This window comes from Panicum virgatum, chromosome 9N (genome assembly GCF_016808335.1).
Source record: "Panicum virgatum strain AP13 chromosome 9N, P.virgatum_v5, whole genome shotgun sequence".
In the NCBI taxonomy this organism is placed as follows: Eukaryota; Viridiplantae; Streptophyta; class Magnoliopsida; order Poales; family Poaceae; genus Panicum; species Panicum virgatum.
The window spans coordinates 72,571,873-72,597,713 of NC_053153.1; the positions used below are offsets into that span (position 1 = coordinate 72,571,873).

The following is a 25,841-nucleotide window of genomic DNA, read 5'->3' on the forward strand; positions in this document are numbered from 1 at the left end:
TAAATAGGCTTATTAGATTCATCTCGCGATTTACAACCGATCCGTGCAAAAAGTTTTACAAATAAATTTTATTTAGTACTCGCATGTGTCCAAATATTCGATGTGACGTTTTTTAGTGTAAAATTTTGGAATCTAAACAAGGCCATTTGTGTGTCAGATGATACAGAGACATTCTATAGGATTTATTATTAAAAGAAAAGACATTCTATAGGATTTGGATTGATAACTCCAGAGCTCTGCCAGGAGATGTGATACAAACCGTTTCTTGATAAACGTTCGTCCAACTACCTGCTTTTTCCTCAATACTGAACACCATCAAGTAGCAGGAATTAGACTGATGAGGTGATACTGTTCTGACCGGCTGGATCATACCTTTTGCAGCCATCCATGCGAACAGTATAAGTTGTATGCTTCTGTATATACTTAAATTAAACTAGTACGGATTATTAGTCATTCATGATTCCCACAATGAATAGTAGTTGGACTTGGTGCATAGGAATTCTGCAGGCGCTAGGCGTAATCACATTAAGATACCAATTTCATGTGCGCGACAGCGAGAGAGTAGAAATGATTTTCCTTTCACTTAAATATGCAAATACCTCGTGATCGTTTACACCAGATGAAAAAGTTTTTGGTTTTATTTCTCTATCAACCATAAGCTAGGGCGAACATTCCCTCGCACCACAACGCCGCATGCCACACCCTCTAGTTCCATATATAGAGAAAAAGGTACACTACTGGAGAATAGGCTTTTTGTCCCGGTCGTCAACACCCTTTAGCCCCGGTTTTTCAACCGGGATTGACCATCCGGGACAAATGCATGTCCCTCTTTTGTCCCGGCAGCTATTGACCCGGGATCAATGCCATTTTCACGAACAAAAAAATTAGGTTGCTAGCTCCCACGTTCGTCAGCTAGCTTCTTCAAATCCAAAAAATTAACCAAATTTGCAATCTCAAAATCAATATCTAATTCATAACACATCATACAAGTAACATGCTTATCTCGTGACCATCACACAAGTAACAAAATACAAGATCTGAAATTTATTGATTCAATTCACAGAGACATTCACAAATGGAAAAAAAAATCAAAAGCAAATCAGCTCATAGCAGCGGGAGCCACCGCACCCCTGCTCATGGCCGCGAGCAGCAGCAGCACCTCGCCGGGGCACACCCGCGCCCGTCCCCGCCAGGGCGCCGGCTTGGCCTGGGCTCGCCGCATGCGCCAGCCTGGCGGTGGGTCGCCGGCCCCCGCCTACGCCGAGCTGTGCGCGGGAGCATATCTTGCTGGCCCCAGCCACGTAGCCTGCGCCTGGCCGCGCGTGGCGTCGCTGGCTCACTGGTCCACCCGTCCCCGCCGGCGCCGGACCGCAGCTCGCCGCCCCGCGCCCGAGGCTCGCCGGACCCGCTGGCAGCGGAGGCTCACCGGACTCCGCTTGCGCCGGAGAGGGAGGAAGGTGAGGAAGGGATCTGAGGGAAGGTGAGGAAGGGATCATAGGGAAGCTTTGCTGGAGGAAGAATGTCGAAGAAGAGAAAGTGATAAGGATGAGAGAGAGGGTGGGGAGCTGCAGTAAAATAAGATTAAAGGTGTCCCCGTGAACCATTTTGTCCCGGGTGGAGTGTCGAACCGGGACTAAAGGGTACCTTTAGTCCCGGCTGGTAACTCCACCCGGGACTAAAGGTCCGCGCGGCCTTTTGTCCCGGTTGGAGCCACCAACCGGGACAAAAGATGAGCCTTTGTTCCCGGTTGGTGCCTCCAACCGGGACAAAAGGCCCCTGTCCCCCCGCTGGTCCGGCTAGCCGTTGGACCCGGGACAAAAGCCACCTATTGTCCCGGGCCCAAAGGCTGTCGGGACAAATGGCCTGGAACAAAGGCCTGTTTTGTAGTAGTGATAGTATTAGCACCGATACCTTGTCAATATATAGACGATCCTCCTACGTATTTAATGGTATATAATGAATTAAGTCAGGGCTTGTTTAGATCTGAAAATTTTTCAGAGCTACATTAACTTTGAATATTTGATCACTAATTATGAGTATTAAATATGAATAACTGACAAAACCTATTCCACAACCCCCGGTGTAATCGCGAGACGAATCTAATGAATCTAATTATGCCATAATTAGACAATGTCGTGCTACATCAAACAATATCTAATGATAGATTAATTAGGCTTAATAGATTCGCCCGCGATTTTCTATCCATCGATGTAATTAGTTTTATAATTAGTCTATGTTGAATACTCCTAATTAATGTTATAAAAGTTGCCAAAAATTTTGGTCAAAATTTTTTTCAACTAAACTGGGCCTTAGTTAACCCAGAAAATAAAGAGTGGCACTATATATGGCGTTATTTTATTTAAGGAAATATATGGCGTTATTTGGAACCACGTTTGTGCACGGCGGGAAGAAAAAAGTGAGAGAATCCCGCCAAATGGTACTCACCTACAGTGTCTCCATGTGTTAAAGAGCTAGCAAGATTTCAACGTACGACGCGCGAAACATGAGAAACGGCTTTGGCCGCATCTTGCTTCCCCGCGACTAAAGGGGAACACGGTTCCAAATATGACCTAAATCGGTGCTATAAGTTGAGCCTTCTATAGTACCACCTACTATCATGTTCTAAATAATCCCTCTCCCACGTCGCTGGCATTCTCCTATATATCTTTGACGACGAATTTGCCACCAAATTCACAATCATTACCGCTACCATGTTAGCTTCTCTGTTTTGTCATCCGGGTGCGCAGAGAGGGTGGGAGGGAAGATTTGCAAAAATGTGATTAGAGGCGGACAATTAATTATAAAATTATTCAATTCTCAATGTCTCTTGGATGTTGATGTGGTGGTCCAAAATTGAAGTTTGCACGGTTTCCACGAAAAGGTTGGTTTGCATCTGATATGTTCTCGTAATTAATAGCCTAATGAGAAATTATCATTCAATAGTCAGTTTTGCTAGACAATTCTTAATAATAAAAACTCTAAACTGTAAACCCTTCGTCAGTAGCTGGTTGGTCACAAAAATTGTGTGCCCACGCACATTCAAAGCTGTGATTTCACTCGATGCAAGCTTGGGAAGGAGGAGAAGTCGCTCTGCTAATGGTTTGGGTTGAAATGAGTTTAATAGATTGGATTTTAATATGGGTTGTGTTTGGGTTGATTCAAGGGTCAGTTGGATCCATGCCACTCCAATTTCTTGAAATTGGATCTCATGTTGAAAATCACGCCATTGAGTGGCATGATTTTCAACATGACACCCAATTTCACGGAGTTGTGGTGGCATGAATCGAATTTTCCCTTGATTCAAATGGGTTGTATTAGTTAATGAGGTGGGGTGAAGTGGGTTCTATATAAGTATGGATTGTAGTGGTTTGGGGTGGGCTAAAATGTATTCTTTATGAAAACAGTATGATTATATATAAAAATCGGTCCGTAAGAGCCGGACCTTAGAAATAAAAACTCGCGTTCACATTATAAAATTTTATCAAAATTGGCTGAAATTTGTTGGAGATGACTCAGTATTACTAGCAGCTACTTTGTGCAAAGCAGTGTGACTAGAATTACACGTGAGTCCCACGTCAAGAGTCGGACCCTAGAAATAAAATCTCGCGTTCACACTATAAAATTTTATCGAAATTGACTGAAATTTGTTGGAGATGACTCTATATGACTAGGAGCTACTCTATGCAAAGCAGCATGGCTAGAATCACACGTGGGTCCCACATCAAGAGCCGGACCCTAGAAATAAAACCTCGCGTTTACACTATAAATTCTTACTATTACTAATTGGAGGCTCCTTTGGAGCCTTCACGTGAAGCCACCTAGGATCCTAGGTGGACACTCTGAAAAAATAGAGAAATCCTATAAATTCTCACAAAAATCAGAAACATCCAGCCATTAATCCAACAACTATAATTATAATAACCATCGGATCTGTTATCTTTTCTAATAAATTACCCACCTCTGCTATTATGAAAATAGACTAAAGTAACCCTCTAAAAATATATCTAAATTACCCACCTCTGCCATTATAAAAAAATCTAAAGTAACCCCTAATCTTTGTGTAAATTACACACTTATGCCATTATAAAAATAATACAAATACCCTCTAAATTTGCATATAAATTATCCAATTATGTCATATTATTACAAATTCAATTACTCATAAATCTGAATCTAAATTATATAATTAAAATAATATATTAAAGTGCACCAATATAAAAAATTTAAAATTACTATTTCTATCATTGTTAATATATTATTTATATTATTATTTATATAAAAATACTACCAACGATATATGTCACCATATATTCATATATTCATGTATGATGGAAGAGATAAGAATACCAATTCACAAACGTATGATGGAAGAGATAAGAATACCAATTCACAAACAAATAGTTCAACTAAACATATATTGAATACATATGGAGGTGCACAAAATGAAATCTATTATAACTAAATAATTAAAATATATATTTTAGAGTATGTGTTAGAATATTTAATAGATGAAAAGAGCGTGAGATGTATAAATATAATTATTGATCTTATTAGCCCATGCGGAAGGACGGGTTGACAGATTAGTTTTATCGAAATTGACTGAAATTTGTTGGAGATGACTCAGTATGACCAGGACCTACTATGTGCAAAGCAGCGCGACTAGAATTACACGTGGGTCCCATGTCAAGAACCGGACCCTAGAAATAAAACCTCGCGTTCAAACTATAAAATTTTATCAAAATTGACTGAAATTTATTAGAGATGACTCGGTATAACTAGCAGCTACTTTGTGTAAAACAGTGCGGCAAAATCTACACTATAAATTTTTTTAGAGAAACAGATTCTTATTGGGTTGTAACCATAGTTTGGCTAATAGTTTATTATATCATGAGCTGAAATGCTTAGATTGGATTGGTTTGTGGTGGTAGTGGTTTGGAGTGGTGTAGATAATATTAGTTTTCCTAATGAAAATGGATTGGTGTGGATATAGTTTGATTTTGAGCCCATTTGCAGGGCTAAGGAGAAGTTAAACATTGGAGATGCACCGACCCTACTCCGTGCGCCGCACAAAAAAAACTCTGGCTAAAGAGCCCCCCACAACCACCTCTCCCCTGTCACACATCTCAAAAACTTATATAACAGCACCACACAAGAGCTGAGAGAGAGGGGCGAAGTGGCCGGGCGCCTAGCTTTTTTTTTCCTCGTGCAAAGCTTGCACTTGCAGAGAGAGAGAGAAATCCAGAGCTAAAAGCGCTCCTTTAATTTAGCTGGGTTCTCTCGCTCCCTCCCTCTCCTAGTAGCCTGCTTTCTCTCTCTAACCCATCCTCCTCTCCAACACACACCAAAACCAACAAAGCGGGCGAGGGATCTGATCGGGCAGGGCAAGCGGCAGGAAATAAGTTTCATCAAAGTTAGCTAGCTAGAGGCCTCCGATCATGGGTGCCATGATGGCCTCCATAACCAGCGAGGTCCTCTTCTTCCTCCCCTTCATCCTGCTGGCCCTCCTCACCTTCTACACCGCCACCGTCGCCCAATGCCACGGCGCCCGCCGGTGGCGGCGCCCGACAAAGAAGAAGCGGCCGAACCTGCCGCCGGGCGCCCCTGGGTGGCCCTTGGTCGGCGAGACCTTCGGCTACCTCCGCCCCCACCCGGCCACCTCCGTCGGCCGCTTCATGGAGCAGCACGTCGCACGGTGCGTCGCCGTCGGTGTATTCGGTGGCAGCAGCTAGCACATGAGAGAGCTTAGCTTAGCTTGTTGGCCAATTGGGCATGCATGCAGGTACGGGAAGATATACCGGTCGAGCCTGTTCGGGGAGCGGACGGTGGTGTCGGCGGACGCGGGGCTGAACCGGTACATCCTGCAGAACGAGGGGCGGCTGTTCGAGTGCAGCTACCCGCGCAGCATCGGCGGCATCCTGGGCAAGTGGTCGATGCTGGTGCTCGTCGGCGACGCGCACCGCGAGATGCGCGCCATCTCGCTCAACTTCCTCAGCTCCGTCCGCCTCCGCGCCGTGCTCCTCCCGGAGGTCGAGCGCCACACCCTGCTGGTCCTCCGCTCCTGGTGCCCGCCCTCCGGCGGCGCCTGCTTCTCTGCCCAGCACGAGGCCAAGAAGGTGATCTTTCTGATCCATCCATGCAAGCCACCAAGGGACGCCGCCGCTAATCACCGTGCCCGGATGATGACGAGTGCAGTTCACGTTTAACCTGATGGCGAAGAACATAATGAGCATGGACCCCGGCGAGGAGGAGACGGAGCGGCTGCGGCTGGAGTACATCACCTTCATGAAGGGCGTCGTGTCCGCGCCGCTCAACTTCCCGGGCACGGCTTACTGGAAGGCGCTCAAGGTGCGTGCAGCGCAGCGCAGTGGGGCTCGCTCGTCTCACCCTGTGCTGTGTCTGCCTGTCTCTCTCTCTCCCTCTCTCTCTCTCCCTCTCTCTCTCTCTCCGTGCCCCCGTGCGCAGCGCAGCGCATTAGCAGGCGCGCTCTGCCTGCGCCCGGATTTTTGTTTCCTTGTTTTCCAAAAATAGGCGGCAGCTAACGTTTCAGCGGATCGGAGGACGCTGCACGCAACGACACACACTATATATCTGAATATATGATGCACACGAGTGGGAGCTACAGGAACTTTAGCTAGCAGCTACCTATCGGAAAACATATATCTATCTATCTATATGATCCCTAGCCTGTCAACGTTTTGTTTGGTGCCTTCTCAGGAAAACAAAAAATACGAAAGCTAGCTAGTAGAGAGAGAGAGAGATAGGTTGTTAAGTTTTTGTTTGGTTGTTAGTGTGTAGGCGCCGCCCGCATGCATGGTCCATATCAACATAGAGCTACTAGTATTTTAGAAGTAGAAGAGGCCTGGGTCGAATTGCTATTATACTAAGGTCCTGTTTAGTTGAAACGCAAAAAAAATTTCGAAAGAATCTTGCTAATTTGAAGTACTAAATGAAGTCTATTTACAAAACTTTTTGAACAGATGTATTGTAAATCGCGAGACGAATCTAATGATGCTAATTAATCTATGATTAATCCATAATTAGCGGATAGTTACTGTAGTATCACTGTTGCAAATCATAGATTAAGTAGGCTCATTAGATTCGTCTCGCGATTTACAGCCCATCTATGCAAAAAAATTTGTAAATAGACTTCATTTAGTACTCCATGCATGTGTCGAAACATTTGATGTGATGTTTTTTTAATGTTTAGGGGTTTATGAGGTGTGAACTAAACAGGGCCTAAATAAATGCCACCAGCAGTGGGTTTCAGATTGGTTTGGATGGTCCAAGCAGGATCGCCGTGTTGCTATGCACACGTCCTAATAACACGTCCAATCAGGGAGACCAGTGGATCATCTCTTTCCTGCTACAGGCACACCTGGATATACATACATACGCCTCGTGTTCTTTTATGCACAACGGGTTCATGCATCCACAAAACGGGTAAAACAGAACAGCTTAGAAACAGTAGTGGTGGATATGTGTGTAGTTGCTACGCGTACATGAGGCAAGCTAGACCTTTATTTTTAAGCAGCACAGGTTTATATCTTATCTCGTATACATGGTTTTCCTACTAAACTACATACCTGAAAGCTAGATTTATTAATTAGTAGATCAGAGGCTTGCTATAGTTGCGGCTTATATTTTCTCTAACTTCGATTCCCTAGCTAGCTGGTAGCTATACATCATACTTTCTCCCCACATCACTCATGGCCCCATAAAAATTCTGCCCACTTTTCACTGCCTGTGAGGTCACCCTCAAGCGATCTTTAGTGATTGCTCCCAGCTCCAGCATGCATGCTTTGATTTATTCACAGGATCTTTGCATCATACAATTGCATGTGGGGGGTTTTACTCTCTTTTAGGGAGATTATTATTCTAGGCTATTGACAAAAAAAACCTAATGATCAATCTCCATAGCTTCACATGATTATGTGTTGGCAGAATCCATCATTTATCATGATTCAATTGCTGACCAACTCTTGACACCCGAGCCGGCCGCATTCATTTTGTTAAGCAGGCAATTAGCGACTTCATAATTTGCTCTTAGCAGTTAATGAAATAGCGCTGGCTGTTTTGTTAGCTGATGTCAATCATGCACATGCATCCTCCATACCTGAAAAAGCAAAACTTTCTTAGCCCCTTTTTATTACTTATAAATGGATGAACACGAGAGCAGGAAAAAAAATACATATGCTACTGAACCCTCTCTATCCATATTTGGCGGTGGTTACATGTCATTTTTACATCCAAATGTGAAAGGACACAATTTTCTCCAATACGGACGACAGCTATGAGAAGACGCATTGCCCTAGATCAATAGGCTGTTAGGCAACACCTAAATGATACTACCAACGTCCAATATTCACTGCGTTCGGCAGCCAGCTCCAGCCCAACAGTATTTTTCTCTCACATCACTCCAGCCACCAGCTCCAGCTCCAGCCAGCCCAACAGTATTTTTCTCTCACAACATTCCAGCTCCAGCCTCCAGCTTTAGCCTGCCGAACTCAAGTGTTCGCTTTCATTGATATCAAAATCACACCATGCAATTGCCTTTTTTTTTTGTAGTCACGCGCGTCCATACTTGGTGTAATAGAGAGGAAAATGGAGGATAGGCTTCAGAAGATGAGCAAGGAGAACTCAAGTGTAGAGGAAGATGATCTTCTTGGATGGGCGCTGAAGCAATCCAATCTCTCAAAGGAACAGATCCTGGACCTCTTGCTGAGCCTGCTCTTTGCCGGACATGAGACGTCGTCGATGGCGCTGGCCCTCGCCATCTTCTTTCTTGAAGGATGCCCTAAGGCTGTCCAAGAGCTCCGGGTACAAATCCAAATCCAACCATTATTATAACCATTTTCAAACTTCCCACAGTAAATTAGATGTTGGTCAAAAAAAATATATAAATCATGGAATTATACACACACATACACAGAGTTACACTGACATACGAGTTGCAGGAAGAGCATCTCGAGATTGCTAGGAGACAAAGGCTTCGCGGGGCGTCCAAATTGAGCTGGGAAGACTACAAGGAGATGGTTTTCACGCAATGTGTAAGGCCCCTTGTTCCGATCGTTCATTCCACTGCAATGCTAGTGCGAGATCGCTGTACGCTCTGCTGTTTGCTACCTGGCCTGCTCCCGTCCAACTCGGACCGGCTCAAACCGCCTCGTCTGGTTGCGTAGTACAGGATAGCAACTTCCCGAAATCGCCATGTACGAACGGGGACCCAAGGCTCGGCAGAATAATTAGCTGGCCAATTTTGGAGTGCTTGGTGTCCGCTTGCTTGCTCTCCCAGCAGAGTTTTTCTTCTTCTTATTTTTGTTTTGGAGGCTTTTAGAGGGTGAAGCCTGGCAGTCCAGATTCGTTGAGAAGTACACGTTGTTCTCGCATACTAGCATACAACAAGAAGGTATCTGTGTCGTATCTCGCTGTTAGAACGGGACAAAGCTGATCGAACTCGGCCAATTATCAACTGATCAGGGGCTAAGAACTGGTCAGGTCTAAAAAAAACAGAGAACCAAAGATGCTGAAAGCTTGTCTCTAACCCTAAAGATGTCAAATGCCTTGTCAGATGGCTGCTAGAAGCACTTCAAAACCGTAGAAAATGGGAGGTGTGTTTTCGTTTAACAGTTTCGTTTTGTTTCTTGCAGGTTATAAATGAGACATTGCGGCTTGGCAACGTTGTCAGGTTCCTGCACCGGAAGGTCATCCGAGACGTGCACTACAATGGTAGCGCTTCAACTTTAGCCTAACATATGCTCGCAATTCTGTGTTCGGTCACACAGGCAGCAACAGCATGCACTGAACATTTCTCTATCAAAATGAAGGGTACGACATACCAAGGGGATGGAAAATTCTGCCGGTGTTAGCAGCAGTGCATCTGGATTCGTCGTTGTACGAGGACCCCAATCAGTTCAACCCTTGGAGATGGAAGGTCAGTGCCTCCCCCCTGCAATTCTGCAAACTACTAAGTTTCAGTCTGCACAAATGAACTGAAACCAATTAGTAGATGTCATGAACACTGATCACAAATCCATCATGGAGAAAGAAAATATCTGAGCATGCATAGTGAATCCTACGCTAACCTTCACGTCTTGCACATCAGAATCTGGAAAAGGAGCATGCATGAGATAAATGTGCCACCTCTGAGGGTTGAAGAATGTCCAGCACGGCACCTATTCAGCTGACCTCCATTATTGATAAGAGCATGTACCGGACATGAAAACTGTGAAAGGGAATGTTCGGCACCCACACGTGTGCCCGATCTCGTCGTGGTCCGATCGAAAGAGACGCGCTAGATTGATAGATTGCCAGCTGCACTCTCCCTAGCTCCGACGCCGGAGGCGGCCGGGCTTCCGGTGAACGAGACTCCAAGAGCATGGTCCAAACGGAAAACGAACGGCACCTTGGAAGCTTGGAATCCAGCCGTCGCCAACACACCTTTCTTATCCGTCTCGAACCGATAGGGAAATCCATTGTCAATTCTTGGATGCGACGCGCAAGTAGGCTCAGACGACGGCGCCGTCGTCAGTGCCCCTAGGACTAGCGCTCGTGGCAGAACGATCTCCATTCACCGATGAACCAAGAAGACAGAGATGAGATGATCGAGACTGTTTGAACTTTCACCGATGAACCATAGGATAGACGATCTAGATTATCTGAACAATGGAGCCTGTGCTTCTCTAGTAGCCTTTTTTTTTTGGAAAAGAAGTAGCCTTTTGTTTTCGGCGACTTTTCTGTCATTGATCACGCTCGCAGTTGTCTAACTCTAACTCTGATGCTGCTGCTGCAGAGCAACGAGCCGAGCAGCTTCATGCCGTACGGCGGCGGGCCGCGGCTGTGCGCCGGGTCGGAGCTGGCCAAGCTGGAGATCGCCATCTTCCTGCACCACCTAGTGCTCAACTTCCGGTGGGAGCTGGCGGAGCCAGACCAGGCCTTCGTCTACCCCTTCGTCGACTTCCCCAAGGGCCTGCCGATCAGGGTACAGAGGATCGCCGGCGAGCACAGCGTTTTGACGGAGAGCACAGCAATGTAGCGGCACGTGCGGTACCGTGTCTAGCAGGGAGTACAGGGGATCGTACAATTTTTCGTTGCGTTTTGGTGGTTCGTGTCCATGTAGATGTGATGGTAAAGAAGCAGATAGGAGAAGGATATGTGTATAGACAGAGTAAAGAAGAGGGGGATGATGATGGGTGCAAAATGTTGGGTAGCTAAAACGTACTAGTAGGGTTGTAATAAGGCCGGCCCACGGCCCATTCAAGTAATAATAGAAACATTACAGGATGTCGCAAGTCTCGTATCGAACAGAATTCTCTTTTTCCGAGGTTGCATGTAGAAATTTTGCCACATCGCATCAAAGGTTTATATTTTCTTTTATATGATGTCATTATCAAAGTAATCGCCCGTTTAATTCCCAAACCCAAAAATTTTTTGGTGTCACGTCGATCTTTGACCGGATGTCGGGAGGGCTTTTCTAACACTAATTAAAAAACTAATTTCAGAAGTCACTTGGAAACCGCGACACTAATTACTGTAGCACTTATGTCTAATCATGCCCTAATTAGGCTCAAAAGATTCGTCTCGTCGTATACATCCAAACTGTGTAATTAGTTTTGTTATTTAATTACATTTAGTGCTCCATATATGTGTTCAAAGGGGAGGTGAAAATTTTTGGGAACTAAACGGCCCCTAACTTATCTTTATTTCAAAAAAAAATTATCAAAGTAACTTATGTCAATTGATCTCATATCGATGCACACAACTGCATGGATTTCTCGAAGAGTTAAAACCTAAGCCTAATATACAAGATTTTCTGCAGAATTATCCAAGTGACTATTGTAGTCTTGTGCATGATTTATTAGAAATAGTGTAAATTCAAAGAGGCTGCAAAGCAACTGGCTATACAGACCGAAAGGAGGCCCGCGGCCACAACCGGAGGCCCAAAAGGCCCAGTCTGAGGGTTGGTGGCAACCGCCAAGAACCAACCAATCAGGCATCGACCACGGTAACCAGTTAGCCACAACAGACAACAAAATTTCCGTCCGCAACAGATCCTGGAAGAACCATGACGCATGCAGTGACGCTAACTCCCCGCAAGTTGCGGTCGCCCGGTCGCCCACGCAATCGACGTGGCACCGCCAATAATCTTTCGACACGTGCTTGCCATCGCGCCCGTCCGATTCGAACCGCCTAATCCCCGCCGTCGGATCCCTCGAACCAGACAATAAATACGTTGCGTTCCTCCGCTAATCCTCCTGCAGCACCCGCTAACCCTAGCCTTGCTTTGCCTACCCACCGAGCCTTGCTTTTCCATGGTCCTGAAGCGGCCGCGTTCGCATGCCGCAAATCCCCTTCTCGTCTAGATCTGGATCCAAACTACTTTCGTTTGTCCACGCTGATCTCGTCTGGATCTATATTGTTCCGATTGAGGAGACGAGGAACGGTGAATCTCTTATCTTCTGTTGGGTATCTATTCGAAACGCGTGGGTTTGTTTTGTGATGTGCCGGTTCCATCCGATTAATTGATGAGTTGCGCGTGCGCTGACTCGGATCGAGATGAGGCTGCGTCCACGTGCTCGGTGGCTACGGATCCTCGTTTGGGCGCGTCGGTTCTGATGTTGGTTAGTCCTTTGCCCAAGGAAACCTAGTGGTGATTCAGTTCGTTTTGGTTAGTCTTACGGTGCTGATCCGTGGGTTTGTGTTTTCGGCTCACTTTCAGAGCAGGGACGTTTGGGAGGGATTGGATCTTCTTGGCGGATTCGGAGGCATCGAAACGTCGCCGCGGCGTGGCCGGATCCTGGATCTGCTCCCAACTCGCGTGATGATGTCTCTTCGTATTGATAATTATTGGATTGAACTTCGATAATTATTAGATCTAAGAGATGGTGCTCGGAGCGATCCGTGCCCAACTGAAGCCGAGGTAAGCTACACGCATGTAACCACCGAGTTGCGTTCGTGTGGAGTTTGGAGGAGAAAAAAAAAGATGTGAAAAAAAACAGAGAGATGTGACATCTTGAAGGCCTTTGCCATGATGGGTGCGCTCGCATGGCAGGCCATCGTAATAAAGATGTTGATTTTGTGCCTTGGGTGGGAGATCGCACGGGGGAGCTTTATTTTATCCCCCGGGTTCTCCCTCCCTTTTGTGTCCCTGTGCCCTGCTTCTTATTGTTGGCTGCACGTCTTTCCGATACACCTCTTGGCATGCTACAAATTGGCAAGGAGCTACAGCGCAACACGCAAGGTACAATTGTAATTCGAAATTTACAATCTGAAGTTGCAATATACAGACTAGATGAATTTATTGACATCGATAACTTCAGGCTAAGTAATGCTTTAATTTTAACACATGCAATGCCTGTCCATGCTTTCGTTTGTGTTAAAGTTGCACCGCACTATGGGCCATGCATGGGAAGGCGTATCACGTTTTCAGTTGGCTTGCAATATAACGTTTTCATTTGCATACATTAAAGCTAGCTCATTCCTAAGAATCTCAAAGTGAGTGGTGGCAGACTTTCCAAAGAAGTTTGTACTAGATGAAAAATTAAGGGCAAAGAACCTATTTTCAATTTAAAATCTTTTATGATGGATATTTTCAGTAGTTGGAGATTGGCATCTAGTGATCATACTCTTGTGAAAATGAACTAAACTTGGTCAGCTTTTCATCAATTTATATTGCGTTATAAGAACACGAACACATCATAATCAACTAGCTGTTCAAATGTACATCTGATGAAATTTCTAGCAACGCCCCATGGAAATCGTGCTGACAATGACAGTAACTTACAATTTCCAACTGCTGATCGAACCGATGTTTTTTATTTATTTCAATTGTCAAGCTTTTGTTATCAGTTCTTATCTACTGCATAATTTGTATTACAAGTTCATTATGTGGTATTTTTTCAAGTGGTTATTTTTCAAGCTAAGCTGTATTTATCCAAGAATGATCAAATATTACAAGGTAGATGTACTGTTTCCTGCTGTATCATTTCGTACACAAGTTGCCTCATGGCAATTATCAGTTCATTGTAATCAGCTTGTGTGAGCGTGGTATTGTCTCGCCTTATAAGCTGTATTAAGATCTTCATGGTGGTATTGAAATGAGCAAGGATGTGGTGGTCTTGAGCTCTGCGCTGGTTATTGCTGAAGCTTCTTCTGTGCTGAAAGGCTCCTGCTGTTCTTGCCCCCTGAAGCTTTTGTGCTGAAAGGTTCCTGTTGTTCCTGCTCCTGGCGTTCGGCAGTTCACAGATGCAGTTTGAGCACAATATGTATTTCCACTTCTGCAGCGGGCTCATTGGCCTCCTGGCTGGTGATATGATCGGTAGTCTATTCCTCGAATTATTGCTGAAGATCACTGCAGTTCTGCCATGAAGGTCGTTGCTGAGGGTTACTACTGTTCTCCTGTTCTTGATCATTCTGCACTTAAAATCCTGTTTGGGCGTAAGAAACATTACGCTGCTGGAGCATTGGCTGCTTGGCAGGCTTGAAGATGGTTGCTATGTGAACTACCAATTTAGAAACTGAGACTCAATATTAAGTTAATTTCATCATTCTTATGAGGTGGTTGAGCTGTAAAATTTGTTCGTACAAGTTGCCAGCTCTGTTGTCTGCAAATATTGGAGCTGTCGTCTGCAAATTATGGATGCTGGATCAGATCGACGCTGTATGAAGGTATTTAACATCATTTTCACTGTTATATGACTCGAGCCATTGTTACTTGTTAGTGGACCCAATGTACGACGTTATTAAGGGAGCAGCTATAGTTTCATTTCACATAAAGCTAAGCCCACTTCCTACTTGTTCGGACTATGGTGGTAATCGTCTTCGTTGCTAGATTGGAGGAACATGTTTCTTAAGATAGTTTACAGGTCTTAACCGAAGTTCCTTAAATTCATCAAAAGCGTATATTTCCTAACTGTGGATCTTATCTCGACACGGTGAGGTCCTCCGTGGACTGTTAAGCCAACAGTCCCGGACGGAAGGTGGTTCGACTCCGCCAAGATCCTGTAGTTCGTGTGATATTTTGTTTTGAGCGTTATACGTCGAAAAAAGTCAGTCGGGTAACCAACTTTTTGTCCTCCACGGAACAGATTTTTAATATGCTGGATTTTGATTGTATGTATTCAAACTTTCTGTTTAAAATCAGTATCAGAATGCGAAGAATGCTAGTTCGCATTCTGAATTGGATTAATTACGCCTCTGATTTCTTAAATGGAATGAATGGTAAGTTGCATGATTACCCAGAACAAATTTGTTTGGGTTTAGTTTCTAAAAAATTTGCACAGTATTCGTCACATCGAATCTTTGACATAAATAATTAATTATACAGTCTAACTGATTATAACTGATTAGTACGAATTAAAATTTTTAAGTCTAATTAGTTTATAATTAAACATTATTTATTAAGGTAGTTAAAAAATAATTAATTACACAGTCTAACTGATTAGCACGACCTGAAATTTTTAAACCTAATTAGTTTATAATTGAACATTATTTGTCAAGTAACAACACAATGTGCTATAATACTAAAACTATTAACTTTTTCACCAACTAAACACATCTTTAGTTTGAAAACGTGCTACTTTATATCTTATGGTTCTTTACAGTAAGTCATTTGGATTTTTTCCCCCATAACTTTAATGCCAGTTCAGAATTCAAATACTCTCTATTTATAGGTTGAACCAAATAAGTTGTCCTAAATTTGGAGGCAAGTCATGTCACCCACGACTACTCTAGATTAAGGGTTTAAAAGTGAACGATTGTGCTCATATGTGAATAGTTTGGTTGTCCAGGTCGAAGGGTTCATGGTGTCGTAGCTTAGGATACAAAATTGGACACGGGCTATAATTTAGGGTTACAAAATACTCCCCCGTTCTAAATTTATTTAAAAAAAACATGTTATCTTACCTATTTAAAAAAAATGCATGCGCATGTAACAATTGATCACCATCAAATATGAGTAATAATGATTATTTATTTTTTGTTATTTTATCATAAAATTCTTAGAATGACTTGTTTTGGGGAGAGGGAGTACTTCTTTTATTTTATATTATTAGTTATTTTGGTTTTTTTAGATATTTAGTTCACGTTAGATTTTGTGCTAGGATCGATTTTGTGCTAGGATCAGGGTTTTTTTTACCGACCGGTGGGATGAAACTGCTGCCCACCGGTTACGGTATACCGGACCGGTTTGATCGGTTATCGAAAAAAACCAGCCAAATTCAAATTTCAAATAAAAAACGACAGTTCAACGACAGTTCAATCGGTTTGCACTGGTTAGCCGACCGGTTTGGTCGGTAAACTGGTCCGGTGACAAAAAAACCGAGCAATGCACATATTAATATAAAAAACCATACTTACAATCATACATACAAATACAATAGTAATAAGCGTTACATACAAATACAATAGTAATAAGCGTGGGGTGGGAGGCAACCGCGTGAGTTATATGCCGGCGCGATGGGCCTTATGGGCCGGCCTTTTTTTGGGTTTAACTTCACATGCCCGCAAAGTAAATGAACGAATATTTGAAAAAAATTTGACACCATTAGATTCGTCGTAACTTGAAGTATTTTTAGGAAATTTTTTGGATTTTTTCATTTTTTTGAATTCAAATTTAAATTTTGAATTGAGCCGGTTTGCAACCGGTCGGTACCGGAATCGGTCCGGCCTGGTTACACCGGTAACCGCGGTTTCCGGACCGGTTCCGGTCGGTAAAAAAAACCCTGGCTAGGATGAGCAAGGCGATGCTTGTTTTGTTCTCCAGTTACGGTCAACAGCTGGAACATTTTATTTATACTCAACATATTTGGTTATTGGAATATTCTCTATTTATAAACTTTTGTTAACTAAAATATTTTTTTATTTTGTGCTTTGGATAAAATTTTAAATTTTATTGATAGACTTACTAATGTCCTGTTTGGGAGGGCTCTGGCTCCTTGCAAAAAGATGGAGTCGGAGCTGGAGTAGGTGGAGCTGAGCTTTGTGGCTCCACCTCCTCGCACGTAAAGTCACAACTCCATCTTTTCACATGCTACAATATGGAGTCGCTCCATTTTTTAAGTGTTTGGTAAGGCTCCAGCAGGAGCCGCCGAAAAAGCCGAAGCTAGAGACCTGCCAAACAGATCCTAATATATGCCTAATCGGCCTGCACTTTGATGAGTTTTGGCCTCCACTTTGATGAGTTTTGGTAGGGGGACCTAACGATCGAGTGTACAGCATCAGGTATTCAGGTTACTCTACGTGGAGTTTTTTTTTCATATAAGAGTCACATTAACTAAAGTGCTTTGACTAGATAAATGCAACAAAACCTAAATGCATGAACAAGCCTCTGCAGTGCACTGGTGCCTCTGTTTTTATAACGCTGCCTAGCATCGTTTGCTTCTTGCTTTTCTGCATTTGCTTGGTTGCTTGACCGCGCCTCCGCTTTTCTGCATTGGCTTCTTCACTGCAAAGCATCGTGGCCTGCCTACGTGTGTGATCGGACCTGATGATGGCGCAGGGGCTCTTACAGTTCCAGTTCAGAACTGCTGCTGGGCCGCGCAGTACGTCACCCACCGTACTTTTCTGCACTTTAAGGTTTTATTGGGTTACGTATGGATTTATTCCTGACTGAAAATATTAGATAGAACAAGGGATTCATGATATACTCCCTCCATACTTGTAAAGCAAGTCGTTTAAGATATGATTGTGTATATCAAGAAGTGATTAATTAGGATACTCCCTCCATACTTGTAAAGCAAGTTGTTTAAGATATAATTGTGTATACCAAGAAGTGATTAATTAGGAGGTATTTTTTCTATCTGTTCCTATTAAATATGGTTGTGAGTGCATTCCATACGAGAAACAACCATAGCTCAAACGGCGAGTGCAGCGAGGCGTGAGTCCTGAGGACCCAGATTTGATACCTGGTGGTGGTTTGATTTTGCATGGGCTCTGCGTGTGCGTTTTTGCTGCATGGCATTCGGTTTAGACGTGTTTATGCTTGTTTCGTTCATTTTTTGCGTTTGGGTTCACTAGCGCTCGTTTTGGAGTGTTGCTGATCAATTTGAAGTGCACATTCGGTCGGTTTAGCGCTTATGGAAGCGAGTAAAGGCCAACTTGATCATAACATTCCGATGGTGGCTGCAAGTCAAAACAAGGGTAGATGTGTCCATAAGGCGATCCCTCTTGATTTTAAACAATTGCGCAACATTCCCTCAAGCAAAGAATGACGATAGAAGATGTATCTAGTAAATTCGGTAAGAGCAAATCTAGGATACAAAGGTATTTAAAAAAAAGGCTTTCTTAGACCCCACTCTAGTGGTGTGTTGATATGATATAGTAGGGTTTCCTTGGTGATCTAAGATTTAAGGATGTTTTTGACTTTGTGTTTATTGATGAAAAATGGAACATCGAGCACATACCTGCGAGCGCCGCGGCGAGCTTGGAAGCGGGCTTCTTCGTTGTCATCGGTGGTGTGGAACATGCCGCTACGAGCAATGGAGACTCAATGGAGTCCGGCACCACCTCGACGGAGTCTGGCGCCATCTCGACGGAGTCAGGCGCCATCTCCGGGTCCATTGTCATCTCCGAGTCCGGCGCGACCTCTGAGTTCAACGCCTCCTCCATGGCGCGAATGATCTTCATGGCACCGGACTCCATGGCGCGAGCGAGCGAGAAATGACAGTGAGGGAGGGATGTGAGGAAGGCAGTGCTGTTAGAGTTGATCTCTCCCAGACCAACGGCTGGAACCCTTGATTTGTGCCCTGATCGGGGGCAGTCAACCAATCAATGGTTGTGGGCTCTCGTCGCGCAGCCACAATAAAAGAGAGGGTGGGGGGCAAGGGCACGATAACCAAAGTTCACTGCCGCCCCCCTAAACCCACCTACGAACATAGCCCGATCCGATCTGGGAGGCGCTGCAAGCGACAGGAAGCACCACACCGCCTTCGCCGCCGTCCACGACCTCGCCACGCCATCCACAACCTCTACGCCGTCGTCCCCGACTCCGGCATGGCGCACAACCAAGAGGCCGGCTCCTCCATGACCTCCGCAGATGGTCTGCACCTCTACCTCTCTCTCTGTGTGTCTATTTCTAGTTGGTGTACTCAAGATCTCTCTTATACTCAGGTTAGTCAAGTTTGTACCTACCGATCTACTGCCTAGTGATCCGTTAGATTCAACAAGTGCGATGCTATAATGGATGGCGAGTGAACGAGGAGCGAGTGAAATGAAGCATGGGTGATTAGCGCAGGATACGATCAATGCTCGGCAGCATGATTAGTGAAGCAATGGCAGCCGAAACGTTTCCAAGGGCAAGCACGTCCATGTACAACGCCATGCAACTTCAGCAACATGCGTTGAGAAAACAGAGTCATTGACCAGGACGACTTCCTTTACGGGTACGGAGGGAGTATACATAAGAAAAGACCATAATCTATTTGAGATCGAGAACTAATTGTAACAAAAAGAGATCGGGAATCAATCCAGGAGTCGAGAGGTGTGGAATCAAACACGGTCTCTTGTTATAACTATTATGAATCTATTTTGTTACAATTAGTTCTCGATCCGGAATAGATCCATATGTAACCTAATAAGGTCTAAATTATGTGCACATTCATTTCATCATATGGTACTCATCAATAGTCTCAGTCCTCATTGAGACTCGCATTCGCCGCCCGGTTGTCTCCTTCCCGCGAGCGGCAAGCTTCATCGCGAAGAGCTCCGGGGCCAGCAACGCCGCAGCCTGCATCGCGCCCCGCTCCCACGCCCGGGGCTAACCTGGACGACTGCTGACCCCAGCCCACGTCCAATCTGAGATGCACCTGTTTGATCTGACGGATCCCTTGGGCCTTGGTACCCAAGGCTGGACGATATTTCAGATACCGACCACCCCCCTCCACCCTGGCCTCGCACCCATGATCCACCCCGCACGCCAGAGCTCCTCTGCACACCCGCGGGAGTTGATTGCTGCCCCTGCCCTCCCCCTTCGTCCAGGTTCCCTTCCCCCGCCCGAGCGCCACCATCTCGCATCAGCAAGCGAGGCCATATGTCCTGCTGCTTTCAGTTCCTGGGATGGCAGCGCATGCGCAACACAACAGAAATAGCTTGCGCCCGCGCGCATCTCCCGAAGCCTGCCGGCCGCCGGGCCATCTCTAATCTCTAGTCATGAACAATGGTGAACCGGATGGGGTCCGCAGTGGTCGGCGGGCACTCGCTGACTAGCCCGAGCAATGCCGCTTCAAGCTCCCGCGCCTGTCTTGACGAGGACAATCAAGTCGTTGACACAGTTCACATCCGATCTGGGACGCTCGTGCTTGATCTAATGGACGGAAGGGACCCAGGTGTGGACGGTATTTGAAATACCGTCCGCCCCCTGGTCGGTGTTTTCTTCGCCGTCCACCTGATCGTCCGCCTCCGCTTCAAGCCTGAGGTCCGCGGTGCCCCAGGACCGTCCCTTCCGTGCAGGTCCCCTCCTCCCATGACGACATGAGCCCAGCTCGTTCTGTACCGGCTATGGCGACGGACAGCAGGCAAGGACGGAGCCTAAAGGCGGCGCGCCTTGCAGGGAGAGACGCGCGGCGCGCCTTGCAATTCCGGGATGATAGGCGAGCATGGCGACGCGAGCCTCCGGGCCGGGACGTGGTCGGTGGGCGGTGGCCACCAACTTCCTCCTCGCCGGCGGCGAGGCGAGCGCGACACGGCTCCGTTGGTGCTGGCCACGTTCGCGCTCCATCGAAATGCTCTTTGGGTCGGTGGCCACCAACTTCCCCCTCACAGCTTGGTGAGAGCCTGCTTGCCATGGCTGGTGCCTGCTGCTAGCCTGCTAACGGTGACTTGGTGAGAGTCTCCTCGAGCAAAGATGCAATGATGATCGAGGCAAACGCAACCTGTTGGTTTCAGCCTTCAGGCTTTTGATGTGTGCCTGTCTGACACTTTGTGTTGCCAGGCAGAACAGAGAGATGGTTGTCTTGTGATGTCTGCTACTCTTACCAATATACCATCCCTGAAACTGAAAGAAAGCAGCATGAGCTAGTGATGAACCGCCTCTGATCTGTGCAGCTCGATGTCTCGTTGGGCAACGCGGGCATACTATTTCCAAGCAACCTAGTACGCGCATCATTAAACGGCGAAACCAACAGGCCTACTGGGCACATGAGACGTGTGGAACCCTGTTACCAGTGGCCCGAACATTTGCCCGTTCGGTACGAGTCATGTTGTTCACGTGAGCCCACAGGCCGGATCAGGCTCAGGCCTGGCCTGACCACTCTGAGCATTACTGATGCTTGAATGCTCGGCCGTTAATCTGGTTGTCGGAGCTCGTCCGGGCTGCCTCCTCGCCGCCGCGCGCATGTCGTCCTGCGCCGCGGATCGAATGACGAACGCGTGATCTCTCTCACGTTCGTTCGACCAGGGCGCGCGCCGTCCCGGCAGCGGCCGGGCGGAGGAATAATTGCCCGCGGCGGGGTTGAAGCCACGCCCACGCGTGCGCGCGTGCTGTCGGAACAGAGCCGCGACAGTCACGGATTAACCCCCCTCAACCCCGCCGCGAATAAACAACAAAAATTTACACCCGGTGAAAAAAAAGTCAGTCCAGCTCCAGCTCCTTGCAGCAGCTCCGATCGGTCCCTCACCTCCACATCGACTTGTCCGAGTCGTCGGCGGCCCCGACGTTCTCCGACAGGAGCGACGGCCGCGTCCCCGTCGACGTCCGGGGCGACGCCCGCGGCGAGCGGTGCTCCTGCACCACCAAGGACGGGCTTCGTGTCAGCTCATGGCTGCCAGTCACTACCTACTGGCGAATGGCGACGCCGGCCCAGGAGAAAAGACGATAACACGTACCGTGCGGAAGGGGAACTCGTCGCCCTCGAGCATGTGCACGATCTGCCCCATCCGGGGCCGCTTGTGCGCGTCGGCGTCGATGCAGCGGAGGCACACCAGCAGCACCCGGTTGAGCACCCGCGGCGGCGGCGGCGCGGCGACGCGCGGGTCCACCAGGTCCTCCACGCGCCGGCTGCCCACCATGCCCCGGAACCACTCCACCAGGTTCACCTCGCCGGCCGGCCGGTTGTAGTCCACGGGGCTGCGCCCGGACACGAGCTCCATCAGCAGCACGCCGAAGCTGTACACGTCGCTGCTCTCGTTCAGCATCCCCGTCGACGCGTACTCGGGGGCCACGTACCCGAACGTGCCCATCACCCGGGTCGTCACGTAGCTGGACCCGGAGCCCAGCACCTTGGCCATCCCGAAGTCCGACACCTTGGGGTTCCACTTCTTGTCCACCAGGATGTTGCTCGACTTGATGTCGCGGTGCACCACCTTGGGCTCAAGCCCTTCGTGCAGGTACGCGATGCTGCATCGTCGAGTCGAGATGGTACAGGAGCAGCAACAGCAGCGGAGACATTAGCATTCACAATCGAAGATCAACAGCGAACTGTCTGCACTCTTCAGAAAACAAAAATAAGAAAAATAATATTACCCTTTGGCTGTTCCGATGGCGATCTTCATCCGTATGTCCCACGTCAACGGGCTGACAGGGCCGACGTCGCCGTGGAGCCACTGCTCCAAGTTGCCGTTTTCGACGAACTCGTACAGGAGCATCCTGTGAACGCAGTTTTGTGTCATTGCCATCGAGTATTACTAGTACCAATCATCCGTCAGTGTCCGACAGCTATTCAGGTGAGTTCAGAAATATTACTGACCTTTTAGGCCCTTCTGCGCAGTAACCGATGAGCCCGACAAGGTGCTTGTGCCTCACTTTGCCGATGGCTTCGACCTCCACCTTGAACTCCTTCTCGGCCTGGCCCCTAAAACAAATCGTATTCTCAATCAGCATTCCGATCACTGAAGGTTATCAGAGCAGAGAGATTTTTTATTGCTCATCCGCATGATTTGCCCTAACTGTCATAGCAGCATGGTATGGTGAGGGTAAAGAAACAGCAATAACTGTTGCTTCTGTGCCAACCATCAGGAATCCACGTGCATGCACTTGATTTGCTTGAAAGCAAACACTGCTCCAAAGCTCATGGCACTGCAAATTTTAGCTGGATATTTGTCCATGAAACTGAAAAGGAAAGTTTGGTCGTCGCTTTGCCTTTCCTCTGCTTTATCTTTTCCTGAAAGAAAGGATTTGATCGGTGGCGCATATGACTACCGACGAAGCTCAACCAACAAGTAGATGGATACATACAGGCCATCACACGAAAGCACAAAAAGACCCGCCTACTCATATCACAATCATACATAGCATTGGAAAGAAAATAAATCTATATCTTTTTTTTTAAAAAAAAATCATTGACTCTAACCTGTGGACGTTGTGGGCATGCATACACTACATTAAATCCGCTCACAGGATCCTCGAGATAAAATAATTTGAATAATCGTGCCTGCAGATCAGTGAAGGTCAAGGTGTGGACATGTCTGCATTACTATTTATGAATTTTTTTCTCCAATAAAATTGTTTCCTTCAGCGACCTGTGGGCTTTCGGTCAGCACGACAACTGAAGATTGTGAACCCCACTACTAACTTTAAAGACATCAGAGATCAACTTTTTTTTGTTTTTGTTTTTTTTTATCTTTTGGCAAAGACGAAAAGGATTCGGCTATTAAACCTTTTCATCTTGTGATTGGAGAACCAAAAATGCACAGAATTCTAAGAGTGGTTGTCGTTCATCTTTTTCAGAAGGAAATGCTGCTGTCGCCAATGGTTAGTCGCTGAGCAGTCGATCTGTTTAATCTTGTGCAATTCAATTGTCCAGAAAACTGAAGGCGCACATTGGTAATTATAAAGGTTGAAGTATTGCTTCTAAGCTAACAAAAACATGTTTTACAAGCTTTTTTTACATGGTCATGATACTTGACAATCTTGAAGCCACATCAACAGCAAAACCACAACCACCCCGACGTAAAGTGACAATTGACCAAGAAAGGCTGTTTACCCCTTGTGCACATCTTAGTCCCCATGGAGTACCACTATGAACTGGTACCCATTCTCAAGCATTTACACCAAAAAGAACAAGGGAACATAATTGTACTAGTCAGTACTACGGCGGTTAATATGTTTTACACACGTCCATCTAAGTAGATGCACAGATAATGAGCAGCACATTTTTTGTATCTGAAAGTTAACCCATGAGTTCTATGCTTTTACCATGATCTGGGATAGAAAAGCAACTAGGCAAGGTAACAGTAAAAAGGAAAAGGACAGAGGAGAACAGGGCACTCACTTGTGATCAAACAGGTCCTTGACAGCGACCACCTCGCCCCCGGCGAGCACGCCGCGGTACACCGTGCCGTAGCCTCCCTCCCCGACGACGTTCTCCGCGCAGAACCCGCCCGTGGCGACCTCCAGCTCCGCCAGGTCGTGCCACCTCCCCCACCCCATCTCCACCCCCGCCGCGGCGCCGCCGGCGGCCCTGACCGCCTCCGCCGCCTTCCTCTTCACCGGCGACTCCAGCGAGCTCGCGGCCGCGGACGAGCTTGCCGCGTCGGAGGTGCTTGCGCCGGCGCCGGCGACCCGATCTGCGCCGTTCCCGGCCTTGTCCTTGCGAGCTGACGACGCCGGGCGGGACGAGCCGGAGCCGGAGCCCGAGGCGGAGGACGGCGCGTGCTCGACGCGCGACAGCGAGGGCCGGCCGGCCGCCCGTCTGCGCGCGAAGTACGCGGCGGCAGCCACCGCGGCGAGGACGACGAGCGCGGCCAGGGCCGCTGCGGCGCCCGCCGCGACGGGAACCGGCATGCCGAGGAGGTGGGAGGTCCTGGCGGCGGCGGCGTCCATTGGCGGTTGGGAGTAGCCCAGAGATCAGGGCGGTGGGGCCGGCTCCGTCTCCGACCCGTTGGGCAGAGAGAGCGGAGAGGGTGGTGGTGGCGAGGGAGTGGGAGCTGAGCGCCTGAGCCCTGAGAGAGGAGAGGCGCGGGCGGGCGCCAGCCACCTCCGTTTTATGGCGCTGTGGGAGTTTTGTCGTTGTTAAGTGTTAACGTTGGGGGACTCCGTGGGCCCGGCCCGTCAACTTCCTCTCTTTTTCAGTTTTTTTTCTACAATCATTTTCTTCTTTTTCTCGCACTGTTTTGCCTAGCATTTAGTACTGTAAGTTTATCATATCCAATTTTGCGCTGATGAAAAAAAAATAAAAAAAAGTTCAGTTTCTCGTACACGATCCTCTGTTGATGCGGACGCGGATGCAGGGCGCACGTTGATTGCTCTCGAGCGACGTCCAAACAGCAGGGGAGGGGAGGGACATCCAAACAGAAAGCGCTCGATTTCGCCAAGGCAGCTGATGGCGGCGTCGGCCACCGGTGGGCCAGCCAAGTCTCCAGCCAGTGTTCGTTCTCGTTCGTCTCCGGCCGTTCCACTTCCAACGGGAGGCGTGTGGGTTTTGTTCCGGTGCGGGCATGCGGCGAGCGGTCGTTGGGCGGAGGCCGCCCCGTGACCCGTGAGCGGCCGGCGAGGTTAGTAGTAGGGCCCCGTGAAGGCTCAGGCTCCGTAGCGCGCCGCCCGTTGGTTTCTGGTGGGCTTTTCTCTCGCGCCCGATCGATCCGATCGCCGGATCGGAGTCACGTTGCGTTGCGTGCCCCTGCTACTTCTACGTACGAGAAGAAGATGTTGGCGCATGTATTTGTACGTCCGTGTTTATACGTATACAGTACACGACCGCTGGTATTGGTAAAGCACAGTGTCTGTTTTCATCACGACAGCTACGCTTTAAATTATATTGGCAATCACTAGCAGAGAAATAAACAAACGGCCCCGTTCCCTGAGGGAGCTACCGACAGTTCCCGACGGATCACCGTCGTCCGAGACATTCCTGGTCCTAAAAACACACCTCCCGATCGAGATCCCTCCATGAACAAACAGGTCGATCCATCCA

The 25,841-nt window shown here is 47.2% G+C and overlaps 2 protein-coding genes and 2 long non-coding RNA genes across 6 annotated transcripts; 2 read left to right on the top strand and 2 right to left on the bottom strand.

Annotated features, from left to right (window-relative positions):
- Positions 1 to 5,088: 5,088 nt before the first annotated feature.
- On the bottom strand, positions 5,089 to 6,604 carry LOC120691709. The gene is made up of 2 exons (XR_005682360.1): positions 6,279 to 6,604; positions 5,089 to 6,204 (listed from the first exon to the last, which is right to left on the bottom strand). It is a non-coding gene; the product is annotated as an uncharacterized LOC120691709 (long non-coding RNA).
- Positions 5,164 to 11,288, top strand: LOC120691708 (cytochrome P450 90B2). Of its 2 annotated transcripts, none has more exons than XM_039974867.1 (8): positions 5,164 to 5,692; positions 5,780 to 6,113; positions 6,193 to 6,345; positions 8,566 to 8,817; positions 8,955 to 9,047; positions 9,648 to 9,726; positions 9,825 to 9,931; positions 10,790 to 11,288. In XM_039974867.1, exons 1-8 carry the CDS (start codon positions 5,436 to 5,438, stop codon positions 11,030 to 11,032), a joined length of 1,518 nt encoding a protein of 505 aa, XP_039830801.1. In that variant the 5' UTR covers positions 5,164 to 5,435; the 3' UTR covers positions 11,033 to 11,288. The 2 variants fall into 2 exon arrangements, with proteins under 2 accessions (XP_039830801.1, XP_039830802.1); XM_039974868.1 differs by lacking the exon at positions 10,790 to 11,288 and adding an exon at positions 10,103 to 10,779 and having other exon boundaries at positions 5,436 to 5,692.
- A 948-nt stretch (positions 11,289 to 12,236) lies between these two features.
- On the top strand, positions 12,237 to 14,694 carry LOC120691101. The gene is made up of 2 exons (XR_005682101.1): positions 12,237 to 12,617; positions 12,716 to 14,694. It is a non-coding gene; the product is annotated as an uncharacterized LOC120691101 (long non-coding RNA).
- A 4,783-nt stretch (positions 14,695 to 19,477) lies between these two features.
- On the bottom strand, positions 19,478 to 24,895 carry LOC120692608 (probable receptor-like serine/threonine-protein kinase At4g34500). Of its 2 annotated transcripts, XR_005682683.1 has the most exons (6): positions 24,201 to 24,895; positions 22,677 to 22,781; positions 22,454 to 22,576; positions 21,817 to 22,327; positions 20,865 to 21,715; positions 19,478 to 20,797 (listed from the first exon to the last, which is right to left on the bottom strand). XR_005682683.1 is itself a non-coding variant. In XM_039975976.1 (5 exons), exons 1-5 carry the CDS (start codon positions 24,749 to 24,751, stop codon positions 21,605 to 21,607), a joined length of 1,401 nt encoding a protein of 466 aa, XP_039831910.1. In that variant the 5' UTR covers positions 24,752 to 24,895; the 3' UTR covers positions 19,478 to 21,604. The 2 variants fall into 2 exon arrangements, 1 of the variants encoding a protein (XP_039831910.1); XM_039975976.1 differs by having other exon boundaries at positions 19,478 to 21,715.
- Between the last annotated feature and the right edge of the window lie 946 nt (positions 24,896 to 25,841).